This window comes from Convolutriloba macropyga, chromosome 2 (assembly GCF_964194025.1).
Source record: "Convolutriloba macropyga chromosome 2, txConMacr16.3, whole genome shotgun sequence".
Lineage (NCBI taxonomy): Eukaryota > Metazoa > Xenacoelomorpha > Acoela > Convolutidae > Convolutriloba > Convolutriloba macropyga.
In genome coordinates, this window is record NC_134469.1 from 23,857,145 (window position 1) to 23,878,007 (window position 20,863).

Sequence of the window (20,863 nt, forward strand, 5' to 3'; positions counted from 1 at the left end):
ATAGGTTTTTTAAATGGAAGTACTATTGATTCAGTCAGCATTTTCACCTAAGATCGGAATTGACAAAATTGTCATGTTGAACAAATTTTTCAGATTGAAAGAACCCTTGTTCATGTGCTGATTGAGCGAAACATTTTTTGACCTTTAATAGTTTCTTCGTACAAAAAGGTGCACAAAGCTGACCGTTTTTAGCCGTTTTTACAAGGCAATTTGTTCTCTTAGTTTGGATTTTTAGTTAAAACTTTTTGAAGAGTAAAGAATATGTAACCCTGTGTACATGATTCTAGTGTATTTTAGAGCCATATAATGTGGTTCGAAGACAAAATCAACTGAGATTTTTAAAATCTGGATTGTTTCGGATGTTTTCTTTTGTACAGTCCTTTTTAATGAAATTCACTGCATTTTTTGTATAGGGCAAAGACATTCTTAAGGTTTTTACGTGAGGTGTGTTTCTTTTTGAAATGATTTTAACATATGGTAATGTGATTCCGGTTTTTCGGCCAGCTTTTAAGATCCTCGTTATTGTTATTTTGTTTTGAGAAAAAGCGCTCTCATGCATCTTCAGGGATCGAAATTTTTCAAAATTGATTTTTAACGTGCTTTTGGTATATAGAAGCTATAAAGGTGAAAAATTTTCTAATGGAAAATTTTAATGAATTTTAATTTTTTGAGATCAATTTATTTCGTTGTTTTGCTCTTCTAATGGAACATAGGGAAGAGTGTGTTAAAATGAATTTATGATCCTACTCGGCTCCTTGTTGTTTTTAATGTCGTTCCAAATAACGTTCAGCAAATATTTTGCTAGAAGAATGTGAAAAAGTGAAGCTGTATTATATTAATTTTGGAAGTTCTTTTTCGTTTCACACTCTGGAACTATTTTCAGATCATCAATAATGGCTAAGTCCTTGAAGGGCATTCCGTTGAAGACTACAAGTGAAATCGACTTTGCTAAGCTGTTGAAGAGTCACGTGCGAAGCTCTGGTACCAGTGAAGAAGATGCTATACATGCATTGGCTACTCTGACCAAGAGTAGAAACACGGCTGTGCTTGTCTTCCCCGACAGGACTGAAGTCGGACTCAACATATTGCAGAGGTAGGAAATTGAATGCACTTTTATCTGGTCGATTATATATTGTTAATAAAATATAGACGACCTTTCAGATCTTAGTGATTCAATCCATTAACATGTCCTTAGATTCTGTGACGACTTGTTAGTTGAATTGATGTGTTCTAAAATGAACACTACTTTTTGCATAGGGAAATATCAATAGTGTGAATACTGTGATGTTTCCTTAAACGCAATATTGAAGACACAATGAAAATCGATCGAAGCTAGCATTATATAGATTCTGAGTTATTTGTGTCTATTGAGTCATATGTCAGCATTAGATCGGAATGATACGAGATAAAGGTAGGTGGATTAATGTACATGCTGAGGCTTATTGGTGCGTACTCATTGTTCAGAGTTTTGGAGGGACTTTGTCTTTTTAGATACTACGATCAATTCTCATCTATGGAAAAACGATTCCCTATCACAGATAATAATGAGGTAAGAATTGATCTTAAGCGACACAGGGACCCGATTAGATTTATCTTATTTGTCAAATGATAAATAGTATCACTGCATCTGTTTTAGATTCGAGTTTCTTTTATGTGGAGGGACTCTTTTGGCAAAGGCGTGTTCGGTGCCAAAAAATGTGAGTGAAACCCGAAGTTGAAAATTTTCCATTTCTGCTTTTGACGAATTTTCAAAATCCGACAACCTGAATAAGAAATCAGTTGTCTTAACTTGGACACCCGAAAATTTCTTTAAGCTAAATGTGCAAGTTTTGATGTAAATAGTTGGTTATACACATTGTATCTATTGTTTGCTGTGTAGCGTTATCGAACAGTGGATTTGAGAAGGCAGCGGTGCTCTACGATGTGGCAGCTTTCATGAGTCAAATTGCAGCTGGAATCCGTTCTACCGATGATGCCTCGATGCAAACGGCCACTAAATTTTACCAAGTAAACATTAAATTTTCTACATTCTTAGCTTATAAGTTATTTCTTATCGAACTCAATTTCTATGCTCCTGCATTTGCTTCCAGAATTTATTTGTTTAATAGCCGCCCTGAGCTTCTCAGCCGGCTATTATAGCGCTCCTATTTTACAATTCAAAGAACTTGAATTTTATTGGGGCGCTGTCTTTTTTTAAGACCTGTTCACTCATTTTCATGATTTTTGAAGTCAAATTGGAGTAGTGATTTTAGTCAAGCCGAAACAGGAAGTGGAGCGAAAAAGCGAGTGGTTTTGTGCCGTGATATTTTTTGCTCTAATAAAGTAGACTTAGAAAACGGTGTTTTAACAAAAATTTGTTTTCTCGCTAGTGATTTTTTGTTCACATGCGGCAATTTCACTTCGATTTTTACTGTTTTTCATTTTTGAATCGGATTTTTTTCTAAATGGTCTTCTCAATCCATTCATAGTTCATTCTAGGCCTAGTTTTTTGTTTGTTTCCATTTCTCGCTAGTGCTTTTTTGTTCACATGCGGCGTTGACTTAGATTTTCTGTTCTTCTAAATTTTTGATCCGATTTTTTAGAAATGGTTATCCTAATTCACTCGTAGTGCGTTCTAGGTCTAGTTTTTTGTTTAGTCAACGAAAATTCTTTGAATTGTACGTCAGGACTTGTCCGGCTTTTTTTACTTGTCGAATAAAAATTTTTGGCTTTAACGTTAGTTCACAGCTTGTTCAACATTTTGCGTGAAATCTTTTTGACTTCTCTTGGCTAGTTTCACTCTTCTCTCATTCTGCTAAAAGTGTTTTTAGACAGCAGTTGCTCAGCAAAGCAATTCAAAATCAACAGAGTCAGTATCAAAAAACGTAATCAGAATTAGAAACGGGATAAACCCATAAAGCCCAATTCTAGATGCCCGTTACTCGAACTTGTTCTTAGTTACCATCTCTAATGCTTATTGGTATTGATACTAGCCCCTGTATCGTCTCTCTACGAAACAGGAGTAAGATCCGCTCCAAAATGACTTCAAAATAGTTTGCACTTTAAATTTTTGTGTACAAAAATCATTTTTTTGTCGTTAGTTTTTTTTTGTTCTTTCAATCACAATCTTGGTTATGGGGATCAACGGTGGCTATTTTCCGGCAGTCTGCCGGGTATGTTTTTTTCGATATTTTTAAGAATATCGATTATGTAATCCACACAATCATATTAATTTCATATTTCGTTGCAGTCAGTTTCAACTTATCAGTATAGAACAAAACGGTCGCCACGTATAAGCATAAAAAGGTTTGTAGCGGCAATAGGTGTTGGGTGGCTAATCATCTTTGTCCTCTTTGTAACTGGTCTGATTTACGTCATGAGGTGAACATCTGGCTGAAAATTGGTCAGCAATGAAGTATAAAAACCTACAATAAGTTCAGAAGTCGCGTTATTGAGTGCTCTGAATTGAAGTTGGTAGCAATTATATTAGTCCTGCTGGTCTTTGTGTCTTTGAGTATTTGTGGAATGTCTTTTTTTAAGGATAGTATTTTGGAGTGTATTTAAAACAAGATGTTAAAGTCAATGCCAGACGTAAAAAACTAAGTGTTTAGGTCAAACGGCGGAACGAATTGAAGAGCAGCGAGAAAAGGGAAAGTGATTTTCAGTTCATGCTGCGTTTTTGAGAGAGAGAGAGAGAGAGAGAGAGAGAGAGAGAAAAGTAGGTGTAAAATATTTGTGCTGAGCGAGCGGAATATTTTGATCACATGTGGCTTTTTCGAAGCAATTTTCTTAGTTTCTACTTTTTTTTCGAGTAAAGAGGTTGTTATAAATAATTGTCTGTTTAGGGGCATTTTTGTCCATCTCAATCATATTAGAGTTTTATATTTTTGTGATTTCGCCGTTTTGGTGGCTTTTTAGCGGTTATTGTACTTTTTCATGTTTTCAGTGTCTGGCGTATTTTTTTGGTTGAAATTAGCTTTTGGGATGGTTTTTCGTGGCCTTTTGATTTGGGCAATATAGATTTTGTTTTAACAGGAAAATAGGATAACTTTAAACATTTTTAATTGCTCTCAAACGAAGATTTTTCGCTCAACAGATTTTGACCCAATTGACTTTTCGTCCTTAAAAACGGGATAAACAGGTAGCACCCAGCGGGCATTAAGTCGCATTAGAGCCCAAAATGTTGCAAATTTTTGTTTTTTTGTTATTTCATTTTTTTGTTGAGCAAGTCTAAATTTTAGGCTAGTTAAAGTAGACAAAGGTCTTTTGCAAGACAAGTACTTTTTATGACTTTAAGAGCTAAATGTTTTGGTAATCCAAACAAAAACATGCAATTTCATACTAATTTTTATCAATTTTCAAACCTCCTTAAAGGTTTGAAAATAAGTTACTGAAAAATTTTTATTGGTCACGGAATAGTTTTCAACATATTAATATAACAAATTTCAGCATTTTTGTTAAAACTTGCTTATGTTATACAAAAATTTTTCATTGTTTAGGTTTCTGAAGCCTCAAGAAGTGCCAGCGAACCTCCTCTAGGGTTTGATAATAGGTTACTGCATAGTTTCTGGATGCATTGGGAAGTTTTTTTAAGATTTTATCATGAATTTGAATATATTTTTTAAATATTTGCAATTTTCAATTTTTTTGAATATTTTTAAACATTTTTGGAACCAGGGGCCCAAGGACCTCCTCCGAAGTTTGATAAAAAGTTACTGCATAGTTTCTAGAAATAATGGAATGGTTATAAATTTCTAATCCCTCGGGTTTTTGCAATTTTTTGAGAAAGTTTAATACTTTCCAAATTTCCGAAAAATTATCATGTTGCAAGTGTATGGATCTTTATGAGCCAGTGAAACTGTTTATGGCTTGAAATAGGGATACTGGATGGTCTCCTGATGCAATGATTTGGTTCTGAAGATTTTAGTATCACAAATTTTTGCAAGATTTTTAATTTTGCAATTGTTTTAAGTTAGTATTTTTGTCTGTTTCTGATTTTAACTATCATTACTGGCGAACGAAACCTTTAAGTCTTGCAGATGGGTTACATGATAGAACTCCACAAACCAAAAATTGGTTTTCGAATTTTTTTAACTGCGAAATGTGGAACCTGTTCTTTCCAGTTTTGCAATTTCCGTTTTATAATGAGTTAATTACTAGCAAGGCTAGAAAACGAGAAAATGCAGAGTCGAATCTCATCATGGAAAACTTTCTAGTGGTCTCTATCTCCCTCTCTCTCTCTCTCTCTGTCTCTCTCTCTCTCTCTCTGTTGGTTGGGGTGCCTTTCCTTCTTCTCGTTCACGTGTTATCTCTCTCTCCTGAAATCTTTTGTTGATGCCGCACTTCAGCTGCTGTTGTGGCGTGATGTGAGTATCTATTACCCTAAGCTCACGCCCTTTCAACTGAGCTAAAGCTAGCCTAACTAAATCCTGGATAGCTGTTGAAGAAGCCAACCAATCGCCGGTCGTTTGATAGCAATTCGCCCGACGTTAATTGGTTATGTTAGTATTTTCTGTCTTTGAAGTTTTTTGCCTGTTTGTTCCGTTTTTTTCTGACTTTCTGAATATTATGAATTATAGAATTTTATAGAATATGGAAGATTTTATTATAGAACTGTTTATTTATAGTTTATTGTAAGGTTTGTGTTACTATGTAGGAACAGTTGGAAGGTTTGATAGTACATATTTTCTTTTTATCATTCAATTCTTTAGTTTTTGTACTTTTAGCACTTGCTCTTGTTTCAAATGTTTCGGGTGTCGTGTAGGTACTCAATAAATTAGCAGTAACTGTATTTTAAGGTGTATTGAGAACAGTTCTCCAGACTTCGCTATCAATTTTCAGACAATATTATACGAAAATTGATCACGCTTGTTTTTTTTTAAACTTTTTTTATTTAAATATTATCTTTTTGCTTGATTTTTCTGATTTTTTTGTTTAGTTTCGTTAGTAATTTATTTGATAATTATTTAATAATCGTTTGTTGAACACAGCCTTTATATTTTGAAGCTTCTGGCACCGCAACTCCAAAAAAAAATTCATTTTGCTTTTTCCGTCTTAATCTTTCCTCAGTTTTATTGCTTCAAATCGAATGGTTTTATGAAGTCTATTTTGCATTTATTCGATAATCTGCCGGCTCTGTTTGAATTGTTTTTTTTGTACTATCGACTTCTGTCTGATATTTTGTTTTTGTTTGACCATTTGACAACTAAAAATAGCTGCAACAGACGCTAATCACAGCTGGCGTAAAAACCTAATCGAACGATCGAATTTAACGGTGTCATCCTATATATTAAGCGCGTGAGCTCTAGGTTTGGACAAACTTTTTGCATGTTTAAGGGGCCTCTTGAAGCGCATGTTTAGGAGCCGCATTGAGCAGTATGATTAAACGAACATATCGAGAGAGTTCAATGACCTAAAAGGTTCGAAGTAGATGGGTGCGAACCGAGCCTGGGACAAAAGACTGTTAGTGAGGTTCTGTTAACACGAGGCTAAGAGGGCTTGAAAGCATGCTCGATAAGAGTGAGACTTTACTGTCCTGGGTACTACGTGTTTTTAATTGTTCCCCAACTAAGTTTGAAGTTCTTAATGTAAGCGTGTGTTTTTCTGCAAAGTTTTAGCCATACAGATTCTGCGCTATTCTAGAAGGCTCTTAGATTTCAACTAGGCTTTTCACGCTTTACTTTCTTTGCGTGATCTTATTTGCTCTCAATCTGAAATATGCTTATTGATACGATAAAAGCGATTGTGAGAAAGCGTGGTATGTAGTCGTTACAGCGCAGTTGGTAAGGTTGATGACTGCTTATCTGAGGGTCGTGTTCGAACCCGTGTTGGGTACCCTTCTTTTTGTAGACATGAAAGTTTCTAATCAACAACCTTCCGCCTGTTGTTTGAGAGCGCTTTTTGCGACGCTGAGTCGTTTTATGTTCCTGTGTTAGAAAGAAAAATGCTAATCTTATATATTAAACGTGTTAGCTCTAAATTTGGACAAAATTTTTGCCTGCTTAAGGGGTCTCTCGAAGCGCATGTTAAGGAGCGGCATTGAGCAGCTTGGTTAAGCGAACATATCGAGAGAGTTCAATGACCTAAAAACGCTCAAAATAGATGGTTGAGAACCGAAGCTGGGACAAAAGACTGTTAGTCAGGTGCAGTTACCACGAGGCTAAGAGGGCTTGAAAGTATGCTCGCCAAGAGGGATAATTTACTGTCCTGGGAACTACGTGTTTTTTAATTGCTCCCGAAATAAGTTTGAAGTTTAGATTGTAAACGTGTGTTTGTCGGCAAAGTCTTAGTCGTACAGATTCTGCGCTACTCTAGAACACTCTTAGCTTTCAACTAAGTTTTTCTTGCTTTACTTTCGATGTTTGCGTTATCTCAGATGTTCTCAATCTGAAATATGTTTTTTGTTACGATGAAAACAATTGTGAGAAACGGTGGTATGTAGTCGTTATAGCGCAGTTCGTAAGATGGATGACTGCTAATCTGAGGGTCGAGGGATCGCACCGGAGTCGGGTACCCTTCTTTTTGTAGACATGAAAATTTCTAATCGACTTTTTTCCGCCTGTCATTTCCTGCTACGCTGAGTGGTTTTATGTGTCTGTTTGTTACAAAAAAATGCTAATCCTATATATTAAACGCGTGAGCTCTTAAATTTGGAAAAGTTTTTTTTTGCATGTTTAAGGGGCCTCTCGAAGCGCATGTTTAGGAGCCGCATTGAGCAGCATGGTTAAACGAACATATCGTGAGAGTTCAATGACCTAAAAGGCTCAAAGTAGATGGGTGAGAACCGAACCTGGGATAAAAGACTTTTAGTCGGGATCGGTTACCACGAGGCTAAGAGGGCTTGAAAGCAAGCTCGATGAGGGAGAGTTTACTGTCCTGGGTACTGGATACTACGTCTTTTTTAATTGCTCCCGAACTAAGTTTTAAGTTCTTATTGTAAACGTGTGTTTTTCTGCAAACGTGTGTTAGCGTACAGATTCTGAGCCATTCTAGAACACTTAGCTTTCAACTAAATTTTTCACGCTTTTTTCCGATGTTTGCGTAATCTCAGATGCTTTCAATCTGAAACATGTTTATTGATAAGACAAAAGTGATTGTGAGAAATGGTGGTTTGTAGTGTTTACAGCGCAGTTCGTAAGATGAAAGACCGCTAATCTGAAGTTTGAAGTGTTTTTCTGTTACCATTATCCATAAAGTTGCTATGAAACAAAGTTTTGTGTAGTTTAAGTCGTTTTGACTTATGTTTTAGGGGTCCTTAATCTTGCAACCTAGCGTAATAAATACGTTTTGAGACGCGCTTTAGTATCCTTTTTAAGCTCCTAATTTGCAGATTTTGCGCTGATTAAGCTTGCGGTGTAGCAAAAACAAGCAATTCACAAACGCCATTATCCGTAAATTGGCTGTAGAAAGAGCAAAAGACAAGTGCAATGCACATAGATAGCTTAAGTTGTGAGACCTATGGCTGTTAATCGGGGGCATGGGTCCGGGCTCGAATTGGTGCGAAACAAACCTTTACTTCTTTTAAACCTTCTATTCGTGTAAATGATTTTCTGGTTATGGTTTTGCAGGCCTGCTAGTAACTTTGCAATAAACAAATCTTTTGCGCTTATATGTTACTCGTTGTTCTAGAAGAAAAGCAAGCATTTAATCAGCCCTTCATCCAATTTTAAAAAATATCATGCCAACTAAAGAAGCTTACGTGCCGCTTGCAAAAGCTGAAATCGAGAAATTTATAAACAATTGTAAAAAGTTGCAGAGAAGGAGAGATATCAAGAGTAATTTATCATTTTTTTATGATAAGTTGTCAAGCGAGGTCAGTGGAGGTACAACGGCATTATCAACGGCAAAATAAACAAAACAGGCTGAGCCTGAATGGTTAACAGTGTGATTCAACCGTTTTTGTCGACAAATTTAATTGAACAAATTTATTGTTGTGCATCAATATAATAGCCACACAGCAAACTGATAAAACTGTTCCTGATGATATTGCTACTCATCCATACCGATGGTCGACAACTGAGGCGAAAATTGTTCTTTCGGAGAAACACACTGAACGAAAAATACATGCGCTTGTTTTACATGACGGGTCAAAATTTTACTGTAAAAAGACAGAAAAACTGCAGTGTTCGAGTTCCTCAAAAAATATTATCAAATAAATCTTGAAAAGAACTCTGACCAATTTATATGCAAAGTTTTTCGCAGGACAAATGTCAGCCAAAATACAATCGAAAAATTGTCATACTGATGTTTAACTGATTAATTCCTTAGTACTATAGAGGTGATAGAGACAATATTAAGATTTCAAAACCCAACCACATGGTCAAAAACGTTGAAAATAATGACTTCCTTTAGCATCGTAATGTGCGTCTTACTTTCGGACTTATGAACTCTTTCACAAAGACAAACTGTTAAACTGTTGCCAGAAGTGTTGCTATTTTCAAATACTCATTACTGATTAACGGGATAATTGTAGACAACTTTTGCAAAAGAAAACATCTTCAGAGTTATCAACAGCAAAGATACTGGTCTGCATAGCAAATCCATGGGACATCATAATATAACGCAATATCCGGCAACCGTGTTTACTATATCGCCAGACATCAGAACCATAAAATCACATTTCTGGTCACGGAAACAAATAAACTGTTATAATTTCCCCGGATACGCAAGCACTAACAAACTACGTCTAGTTTTTTCTGGACTTGGATTGCACTGAAATAGAACGGAAAAGTTGTAATTTTTAATAGCCGCGTCCTCAATTCCAGGGGGCTATAATAGGGCTCCTAAATTTGTTTTTGTAAGTCTTTTTTGTTTTTGTAAGATGTTTTCACACCTTTTTTCATGACTTCGAGCTTTCAAAACGGGATAATTAGGTAAAGCTCAGCGGGCATCAAGATTCATTAGAGGCCCTTAGCCGCGTTTAGTAGTTCTTCAAGTACTTAGCTTCGAGTGGTGAAGCTACTGGGAAGGCTGTAATTCAAGGTTAACAGGTCATTTTCAGATGTTTTTGAGCCCAAACCGTTGCAATTTTTTCGTCTTTTTTCGGACTTTTTGGACCAGTCTGAAATTGAGGTTTGTAAAAGTTGTAAAAGGTCTTTTGCAAGACGTAATTACTTTTTATGGCCATTTTAAGAGCTATATGTATTGCTACAACAAACAAACACAGTAATTTATTCTAATTTATAAAATTTTTTCAAGTTTTTTTTTAATATTTTGTTTCAGCTCTTGGTGTCACAATAATAGGTTATTTTTAGTTTCTAGTGGTAACGGAATGGTTTTCAACTTTACGAATTTTACCTTTTTTTTAAAATAAAACTTACAGTTTTTTCCAATTTTTAGACATTAATTGTCATTGAAGTTTTCCAGCTCCAGGGGGCAAGAAATCTCGTCTAGGATTTGCTAATAGTTTACTGTAATATTTTAGTTGGCCATGGCATAAGCCAATTTTTCAAATTTTTGAAAATGGTTGTCAATTTTTAGGCTTCTCTTAGCTGGACAGCCAAAACATTTCGTTTAGGTTTTGATAATAGGTTACTGCTTAGTTTCTAGTGGTAATGGGGAATGTGTTTCAAAATGTTAATATGACAGCTTTTAGCGGTTTTCAAATTGTAATTTTTGTGACTTCCTGAAATTTAAGTCTTTTTCCTCAGTGGCCAGGGGTTTGCTGCTATTGAGTTTGCTATTATGTTATTGCAGAGTTTCTAGTAGCAACAAAATAGTTTTCCTCTTCTTTAGATTGCAAATATAAGTTATTTTAAAATAAAGCTTGCAGTTTAAATTTTTCTGATTGTTTTCAAATTTTTTGAAGTTTCTTTGTCATTTTCTGAGTTTAACTATCTTCATTGGCCAACGAAAATTTTAAATGTTGCAGATGAGTTACAAGACAGAACTCCATAGAGAAATGAATTTGAACATTTTCTCCAGTTTTTGAAAAGTATCTTTAAATTTTTCCTTTTCATTTGAAGCATTTGTCACATTTCTTTTTGAACCTTTTGTCATTTTTTCGAGATTATCTACCTTTAGTGTCAAATTAATCTGTTTCAAGTCTTTTCCGTGAGTTAATGACTATATTGCATTGTGTCATAACTGGCCTTCAGGTTAAAAGCTTCAAGAATTTTAGGAATAATTGTTTTTTTTTGTATAGTTTGATTCTTTTAGGTTTTCAACTTTCGAGATTTCGTCTTTTTGGCGGCGATTGTTCAATTGATCTGCTGCTCAAGTACATTAGGATTGTTTTTCATTCAATTCCTTGGATTGAATTTCAGGACTTGTCCTGCTATGTTTTTTTACTTCGTCTAACAGATTTTTGTCTCGTCTTACCCTGATTTCTTGGAATTGACTTTTTCAATGACTTACCTCACTCAAAAAAATGACTTCTAGACTCACTTCTGGATCTTTAAGTTTCATGAACATTTACTTGTAAAGGTCAATAAGGTGCATCTAAGTAGTGCCAAACATATATGCCTTAATTCTTGATTATTAGTCTTGAGTTTTTGATTTCGATTATTAGTTTTGGGATCTTCTTCTTTTGTGCCCCCAGTACGTTATGCGCCCCCCCCCCAGTTACAGAGCACGTGCCATTAAATAATAGGTCATTATGTAAAAATTATTGCACGTGCATCTGAGGGGTGCAATTAATACGCGCCCACTAACCTGAGGGGGCACAAACGGAAAAGATCCTAATTTTGAAAAGCCCTATTAGGGCTTTCTCCTTAGAGCTTATGTGTCTCATAAAAATGACAGTCCAAAGCTAACCCGAAAAGTCTAGTGCTAGTGGTCTATTAAAGGACTGGTGGTCGATCTGTCTATCTAATCTATTTAGTTGTTTCAATTCATGGAAGGCCCCAAGCGTCTATCGCGGCTTTTTTCCGGCAATCTGCCGGCTGTTTTTTCACTCTAATGAGGAAAACACTAAGGTGTTCTGATGCTGTAAACTCCCAGTAATCACGGGGATACTTTAGAGATATCTTAATATATGGTTTCTATTTGCTAATCACAAAATTTTTACCCTTGGCTTGAGATTTTTTTCTATTGTTTTCAATGCATTAAAAGAAATAAGATCATTAAAAAACTTCTCTCGATAGTTTTTTTTAATAAATTTCTCGGTCTAACAGAAGCGTATCTCACGAGTGATTTGATTAAAGGCTTTGCGAAGTTAACGACGCAGAAGTATACTGCCTTCCGTTATGATAGACTTCAAAGTAAAAATGCAACGAATTTAGAAGGACTCTTTAAATAAAAAATCTTTTCAATGCGCACAAAATGAACTAATTTTCCAAAAACAGACAAACTCAATCAATCCCAGTTGAATTGCTGTACAAGACTTCAGAGGGGCTTCAAAATTTTTGATAAACTTTAGCTACAACCCCAATGAAACCAACCAAAAAGGTTTTTTGGGATATCGTTGCGCTCTTGATTAATACCACTAACTAAAAAAGTGATTCTGTTGGGTGCTAAAAATTTAAACTGCTTGAAAGACAACAATAATTACCTTAGACACACTATAAGGACCGAATGATCTGAATAATGTAAATAAAGAACCAATAAAAAAGTCTTCGACTATATCATAACGTAATTTTTTCTATTGCAAAATGTTCTCATTTGACTCGGCAATTGAAACTGATCATAGTTCCTAGCGTAATAACACGAGAGTGCATCACAAAAACGCAGAAACTAATAATGAGTTTTTTTGAGAAATCAGTTCACATCAGAAGAAACGTTTTGTCACTGGATTTTCATATTAAAAATGGACCATGAAGGAGAAATGTATGCACATTTCAACTCTTTCATCATAAAAGAATTAATAGTCCTAAATTGATGGCACTCACAGACATCCTTGCTTCGTTAGTTGATGATGGCAAAAATATATTGATCACTGTTCAATGCTTTTTTGGTGGAAGGATTTCTTCGCAGTAAGCTTAAGAAAACAGTTTGAGCGCTATTTGAGAAGTGTGATCAGACTGATCCTAAAATTTCAGACCTATCATAATTATTAGGTCATTTTCCGAAGTTTTTGATAAATTAGAGATCAATGAGTTGATTTTTTACTGAAAAGCTATCTTCTTTCCAAAGCTCGAGTTTTTTTTTGGTCTTAAATATCCCCATGATGACTGTGTTTTTAGCGCAAAAAACGCAGAGTTTTTAAAGAAAGTTACATATCAAAAGAAATACGATCTATCTAATGAGTTAGATTCAATTCAAGGCAATATTTTGATATTGAAGCATGAAAAGGGGTTCATCGCGAGTGCTTAACTTGTGGTGCTTGAATAGTTGTCCGAACGTCATAAGAAAACAAAGCCTACCGACATTAAATGAATCGTCGATTAACCTCTATCAAGGTGTGCCCGAGAAACAATACTGAAACCTCTACTGTTCAATTTGTATATCAATGCTCCGTGATCAAATTTATCAATTGGTTATCAGTTGTGATACTTATTTTACATCCACATATAGTTTGATAGATGCAAAAAATGAATTGGAATTTTAATCCTCATTATTATGAAATGCACAGATTAACTCTAAATGCCTCGAAAGCAGAGTTCGTTTTTTCTTTCGAAGTAGTTCTCCAAACTGACGATATATAGCTAAAAATTGCTCTCTTAGTAAGAGTAAATGAATGAAATGCATGAGGGTACATGTCGACTCATCATTAACATAGCAAGGTGTGAGGTGGACAAATATTCTACATAAGTTGGCTTGTGTTGTAATAACCTTCCATATCCTACGAGAGGTATTATCAGACAACTGTTATGTTTTTACTCATAATGCACCTGTCATTAGTCAGAATGCTTACTCTGCGGTTTTATTGAATCGAATCGACAACAATTTGATAACTTCACCCAAAAGAGAATTGATGTGGCCGTCAAAGCTTGTTTTCATAGAAACAATAATGATAATTGTCGAGATCCTTTACTAAAAATTTTCTCATAAGGCTTTTTGAGACCGGAAATCAGTTTTGCGTTTTTGGAAAAAGAAATCAAAAATTCCCAGTAAATCAAATTGAAGAGTATCCAACACTAAAACCAATGAAATCGAAACGATGAAAGAACTTTTTGTTTACCATAAAAACTAAATCCAAATATTAGGAAAACTGAAACGGGCTACAATGATAAACAAATTTGCAATTGGGCTGCGGAGATCCTAAAAGAAAACTTCCTTTCTTTTGATAGCCGCCCTCGTCTTCTCAGCCGGCTATTATAGCGCTCCTATTATTTTTTTACTTCGTCGAACAAAAAAAATTTTTCGCTTTACCTCATTTTGCCGCTTTTCAATATTTTGCGTGAAATCTTTTTGACTTCTCTAGGCTAGTTTCTCTCTTCTCTCATTCTGCTAAAAGTGATTTTGAACATCAGTTGCTCAGCAAACCAATTGAAAGTGAACTGAGTCAGTATAAAAAATTGAAGTCAGAAATAGAAACGGGATGAACCCATAAAGCCCAATTTTAGATGTCCGCTATTTGAACGTCGTTCCTATAAGTATTAGTTACCTCTCTTTAATGCTTTTTGGTATTGATAGTAGCCCCTGTAGCCTCTCTCTAAGAAACAGAAGTATGTTCAACTACGAAATGCCATCAAAATGAATCGGACTTAAAAAATGTTTTTGTACAAAAATCTTTTTTTTTTCAATATCTATTCTTTCAATCCCAATCATGCTCATTGGAATCAACGGCGAATATTTTCCGGCAATCTGCCGGGTATGTTTGAAGAATCCAACTGTAGCATCAATTTTCTTCCTTATGATAATTTCTTTGTAAATATTTTTTCTCCCTGAGATATTTTAGTGCTGTATGATTATAATGAGATGGAAATTCGTTGTTCACTTTCTTTACTTTTAGTCCTAAAAACAGAATGGACAGAGAATGCCCGGAGGGCACTAATTTTTCTTAGAGCCTTTGTTTCTGCGGCTCACTAGTCTTTGGGTATGCAAAAATTTAGAGACAAACTCATGTCATGGTATAAAGAGCGGTTCTTAGAGTGTGCATACACTCCACCTTCAACCCCCCCCCCCTCCCCAACTCATTTCCTCTCCCCCCACTGCCTCCACCACCTCCTGCTCCTCCCAACTTTTACCCCACTCCATCCCCTCCCTACCTCCACCCGTAACCCCGCAGGATTGCGCTCACCCTCCCCTTCCAATTAAGCTAAAGCTAGCCTGCCTAAGAAGCAGCTACTGACGAAGTTGACCTCTCGACAGTCGAATAAGAGCTATATAGCCGACGATACACTTTATTAGTTTTTAAACTTTTAATCAGGTTCTGTAAGTTTACTCGGTGTTTGGTGTAGATTTTAAAATCAATTCTGCTTTGTCAAGATTTTCTTATCTGCTTGTTTATTGTCAGTGATATCCTCCCGGCCGGAAGATGTTGGGAAAATCAGTGCTCTCTTGCGGTCGATGAACGTAAAGTGTGAGTCTATCTGAACCCTGAGAAATCTTCAATGCGTACCTTAGGTTTTTCAGGCGATGGTCGGCAGGCGTTGATACTTGTTACTACAGTTTACGGGCACTAACTCTTTATTCCAATGTGACCTAACTGCGTTTGCGTATGACTGCACAGAGGCGTAACATTTATGGTGACCAAACTCGTCTCTGTCAATATTCCAGGAGTAGTTGAGTTGCGGTGAACAGTTTTTGAAAAATGATTTGAACAAGTCATGAAAGTCGTATCTCGTTTTAATACAAAAAGCTCGATTTCAATTTGTTCATGATGTAGCAGCAATGTCTGCTGGCACAATAAGGGAAGTTGAAACTTGATCCCCACCTCTTTCGGTCCTGCGCACAGTCACGTAGTATGAACCAATATCATGAACGGTGGGTGTTGTTAGTAATGGAAGCAGGCTGATGGGCAAGTCACTTTTAAATGGCAGCCAAGATTGCTGTGCAATAGTTTGGGTACATAGTTGGCGTGCATCTAAGATGATGGGATGCTTAACATTAAAATTAACTTCGATTAACCGTTTGTTGCGGTTGTAAGAACGGATAAGACCATTTTGATCAACAGTTGGTGGGTGAGCACGGAGCAATTCGGTTACCTGTATGACCGATTTGTTATCTGCAGTTTTTTGGCCTAAACTAAAACTCTGCTTTCAGCAAATACCGCTTATCTGATGTTGTCATTGATGTTTCGAGGTTTGATACCAAATTAAAATTGAGTTGTCTCAAGGTTCTGTACTACTTAATTTCAATACCTCAGTGGACATACTACGAACTCTGGATTATTCATGGTGGCACAGGATTCCACTGGCCAACGCTAGTATGCTTTAAAATGTCACATTGTTACGTACGCCCGGATTGCAGCGAAGAGCTGTAGGAGTAAATACTCGTGTTCGAATTAATGCAACAGCACTAAGTGTCCTGCGTACTGTCAAAAAACATTTGTAATCCATGAGTTGTTCAGAGAAAAGCCAGTAGTCTTTTGGAGCACCAATCGTAAAATGTTCAACAGGACTTCCGGGGGTTGAAGACCTTCCAACTACAAGAGGGTTCAAAGGGTTGAACACCCTCCGACTACAAAAGGGTTCAAAGGGTTGAAGACCTTCCAAAATTAAAAGAGTTCAAATGGTTTAAGACGTGGGGATCTTCGGAGAAAAAATTGCGTCAGTGATTTGGTTATTGTGTAGCTAGTATCGTTCGTGTAATGCCACTTCAGCGCAAGCACTTACGATAATACCCTTTTGCTTGAGGTGATGATCTTGGGTTCAGTTGAAGAGACCCATCAATTTTATCCCCCTATTTAGTACACTGCTCACAAATCTAAGCTTGCACCCACCGAAGTGGAGATCATGTCTTAAGTCCTTCGATTTAATGAGAGGTTTCTCAAAAGGCTGCGTCCTTAGAAGGCTATTGGGCTATTTTTCTTGCTTACTCGCAATTACTGAATTTGCTGTCGTAGAAGTTAATTTTTCGATTGGAGTTCAGAAAATCTGTATAATCACAAAATGTGTTATGTTCTAGCAAGCAGCAGGGATATTCGAGTATCTTCGAGATCATGGAGCCGCAATGGTTGGCCAGGTTTCTACAAACGATCTCTCGTCTGAGTTCCTCAGCTTTCTGGTCGCTTTCTGTCAAGCACAAGCTCAAGAATGTATCTGGATCAAGGCCTACATCAGTAAGTTGTGATAAATAACACGCTTCATTATAAAATGTTGAGCTAGGTATCATATAAATATTAGGTCTGTGGCCTGCTAGTTTTTTTTATTTGCAGGGGAACTGTGAATCCCTTTTGTTTCACCCTGTATTGTTGGACCAGTGATAAATCTCAAGAGGATAACATCGTTTATCCAAGACTCACTCGTTCTAGCGCGAAATTTTGGCATTTGATATTGTACTTCTGTTGAAGCATGTAAATTTTAAAAAATGTATTCCAGGTGGGAAGATGAAACCAAAGGTGCTTTCCCAAGTGACAGCCGGAGTGGCAGACTTGTACGAAACAGCTCACTCCAAAGCAGAGTCTCAGAGAGCAGTCTCTTCAGTACTCAAGGACGACTTTGTAAGTTGTTCGCAATCAGTGAGATCTTATTTTGATTGATACGTCTGCATTTAGTTTATGTTGGAATAGATGTGTGGAAGGCTTGGAGCGATTTGTGCGATTTTGTTTTAGCAACATTATTAACTGAAATTTGTTTCAGTTGCAAATATTTTACCGCTCCATCAACAAAATTTTGTGTAGAGATATAAAAGTTGAACCATTAAGAAGTTCTCGAAGAACTTAAGGTCTTTCAACAATTTACAATTGTATTTTGACGCTTCTTCCTTGAAAATGTTACAATAGTTTATAAATATGCTCTCCAGCGAAGTTTGAGCTATAGGCTCTAAGTGTGTGGATCACCGAACCTCTTGAGTAAGCGGAATGTCTAGACGTAAAGAGAATTTTGAATTGGAATGGGTATGGCTCTCCCAATCTTTCTAGAGTGAATGGAAATCAAAGCCATTGTATTTGAGTGGTTAAGATGACAGATTGAAAACCTGGCGGGCAGGGGATCGAACCCCCTGTAGGGACTATTTTTCTGCATCCGTAAAACATTTCTACGCTACACACATTATGAATTAAATTGACTCCATCTGTCGTTCTAAAGCAATGCATCCGACGATAGTCGGTTTGTTTTTATAGCTTCCAAGCTGTAAGCTGAGCGGAGCTATATTGTCGTGTTTGTGGTTTTTTTACAATTCAGAATTTTTTTATTGGGGCGCTGTCTTTTCTTTAAAGATCTGTTCACACCGATTTATGATTTGAAGTCAAATTGAAGTAATGATTTTGGTCAGGCTGAAACAGGAAGTTTGTGGTGTTCGCTCTAATTTTAAATTGGAATAAGGAAACGGTATTGAACAAAAAGTTGCCTTTTCGCTAGTTTTTTTTGTTCACAGATGGCGACTTGACATTGATTTTCACTGGGTTTTGGATTTTTTCTAAATAGTTTTTCCAATCCATTCCTAGTCCAATTTAGGTCTAGTTTTTTGTTTAGTCAATGAAGATAGTTCGATTTTGTTTCAGGACTTGTCATGCTATGTTCTTTAGTTTTGTTTGTAGTGACGTAATTCTCTCTCTCTCTCTCTCTCTCTCTCTCTCTCTCTCTCTCTCTCTCTCTCTGTCTTTACGATTTTAGGTGATTTGCGTGATTAGGTTTTCATCATACGTGACTTACCTCTCTCGATCGAATGACTTTTATAATTTAAAACTTCATTAATTTATCGTTAAATGGGGTTTTGATAGCCAATAACTTCTTAAACTTATATCTATCCGTTTATCTATTATACGGCACTCAAGTCTTTTTCGCAGCTACTCTGGCTATGTTAGTTTTTTCCAAGTCAATCTGGTCTATTTATAGAATTTTTTAAAAGTCAGTTTACCAAATATTTTTCTGTTAATTGCTCTCAAACGTCGTTAAGCAATTATTTGAATCTTCTTTTTTCGTCTGAGCTTCTGATTTTTTGTGCAGTAAAGGAGAGGTTCTCTGAGATCGTTAAGCCAAATATCAAATTTCTAAGTTTTCGATTCAATGAAACCGTTGAAGAGACATGAGTTCTTGATGTGAAAGCACACTCGAACCACCGCCGCCCCCTATAAAACTAAGTTAGCCGCCCGAAGTTGCAGCTAGCTTCTGAATAAGAGTTTGAGAGCAATTCGCCGGACGCTAGTCTATTGTTTTTCAAATTGAATAACTACTAACCAAATACAGTGTGTTAAAAATCTTTAGTTTTTTGCAAATTGACTTTGTTTTGTGCGCTGATGGAGCTCCTAGCAACACTGCTGCTATTTTGCTGTTAAAAAGTTCTTTTGACAGATGTTTTAAAATGGTATATTTTTTTACTTTCAGTACATATCCTACTCCCCCCTAATCCACCTCATTCCATCCTTAACCCCCAAACGCTAGACCCCGGACCTGCCCAACATTATATTTTGTTTGTTCTATTGACTGTACCAACCGACAATTTAGCATATGTGTCTCAACTTTAACATATTGCAACATATTTTAAAAACATTTTTTTAATGTCTCCCTTATTTCTTCACAATGTGTATTGATAAGATTTTGTTAACAAATATGTTCTGCTATTTTGCATTTTTTCACTTTTTTAAGGCTTGAAACTACAATGAAACAACGTAAGTGTGTTCTCAAAAATTGGTTGAGCAGCGTGGTGAAAGCTGAAACTTAATATTAATGGAATTTGTGTTTTGACCTTTCGTCTTCAGAAACGGGATAAAGAGGTAGCGCTCAGTTTGCATTATGTTCTCTAGAGCCGTTCAGCCCATTAGTCTTCAATTATGCGATTAACAGAATCTGTTTTGGATACTTACACTTATGGTGTGAAGGGCGGTTCTTAGAAATTGATCCCACCCACCGCCCCCACCTGTCCCCCCAATCCACCCCCGCTGCGCTTACCTTACGCCTCTTCATTTAATCTCACTAAACCGTGACTAGCTACTGACCAAGCCAACCGCTCTCCTGTCGTTTGAGAGCAATTCGCCCGAAGTTAGCCGGTTACGTTCTTGATCTTCTGTTATTGGGAAAATATTGGTCAAGGAAGCAATCGCAGCTGTTTTTTTGACAATCTCGCAGCTATGTTTAATTGCTCTTGAACGAAGTTCATAGCAATTATTGTAAACGTGTGTGTCTTTTTTTATGCAAAATTTTTGCTTGACAATTTTGACTTTTCGAGTGACTTTTACGCCCTTGACTTTATGCGCTTCGCGTGATCTTAAATTCTCTCTCAATCACAATTTCAAGCGGCTTTACTCAATTGGCAGCATTTTAATACCAGAAGTCAAATAAAAAGTGCACCGAAACTGGTGCTATTTTCACTTTAAATCTTAATAGTGGTATATGTTAACCTCTAATGTGGTTATTTGAAGCCTACTATTGAACTTCTTAGTCCCATTTAGCCCCCCCCCCCCCCCCGACTGAAGCAGGCTGCAATTGATTAGAGCTCCCACTGGTCGTTCGAGAGCAATTCGTCCGACGTTTAGTCGGTTATGTTTGACCATAGAAAATTGGATGATTGTTTTTGTATTTAACAGAACTGGTTGCCTGATGTTGTGGTCAAGATAGACCATTACAAGGCCCTGTCTCACTACTACTTGGGTAAAGAATTGAAACGGGTGAGAGACTCCCCCGGGGCAGAGTGCAAGTACGGAGAGGAGATTGCCAGATACCAGGTACTGTTATCATTATTATTATTATTCTCACATAAACATTTGCGTAAGCTTTTCGAATAATTTTCTAAATCGAAATAAGAATTAGCCTCTGAGGGTCGGCTAAATGCAAATATTCAAGTTTTCAAAGCTAATGTGTACTCAGCGTTCTGCTACTTATTACATTCAGCTTTAATCTTTTCAGAGCTTGCCCAGTTTGTGAAGGTGCGGAAGTGCACTAAGTTTTCAGAAAACTAAGAA

The 20,863-nt window shown here is 36.5% G+C and overlaps 1 protein-coding gene across 1 annotated transcript; it reads left to right on the top strand.

The window, feature by feature from the left end:
• The first annotated feature begins 887 nt into the window (after positions 1 to 887).
• On the top strand, positions 888 to 20,689 carry LOC142335202 (programmed cell death 6-interacting protein-like). The gene is made up of 7 exons (XM_075383587.1): positions 888 to 1,093; positions 1,492 to 1,549; positions 1,637 to 1,697; positions 1,880 to 2,007; positions 16,930 to 17,083; positions 17,343 to 17,464; positions 20,489 to 20,689. Exons 1-7 carry the CDS (start codon positions 894 to 896, stop codon positions 20,684 to 20,686), a joined length of 921 nt encoding a protein of 306 aa, XP_075239702.1. The 5' UTR covers positions 888 to 893; the 3' UTR covers positions 20,687 to 20,689.
• The last annotated feature ends 174 nt before the right edge of the window (positions 20,690 to 20,863 follow it).

Bases quoted from the DNA above. Each gene is read 5' to 3' on its own strand.
- LOC142335202 (XM_075383587.1), top strand. From the start codon at position 894: ATGGCTAAGTCCTTGAAGGGCATTCCGTTGAAGACTACAAGTGAAATC. The intron at 1,094-1,491 runs GTAGGAAATTGA...TTGTCTTTTTAG, and splicing joins GGACTCAACATATTGCAGAG to ATACTACGATCAATTCTCAT. The intron at 1,698-1,879 runs GTGAGTGAAACC...TTTGCTGTGTAG, and splicing joins CGTGTTCGGTGCCAAAAAAT to CGTTATCGAACAGTGGATTT.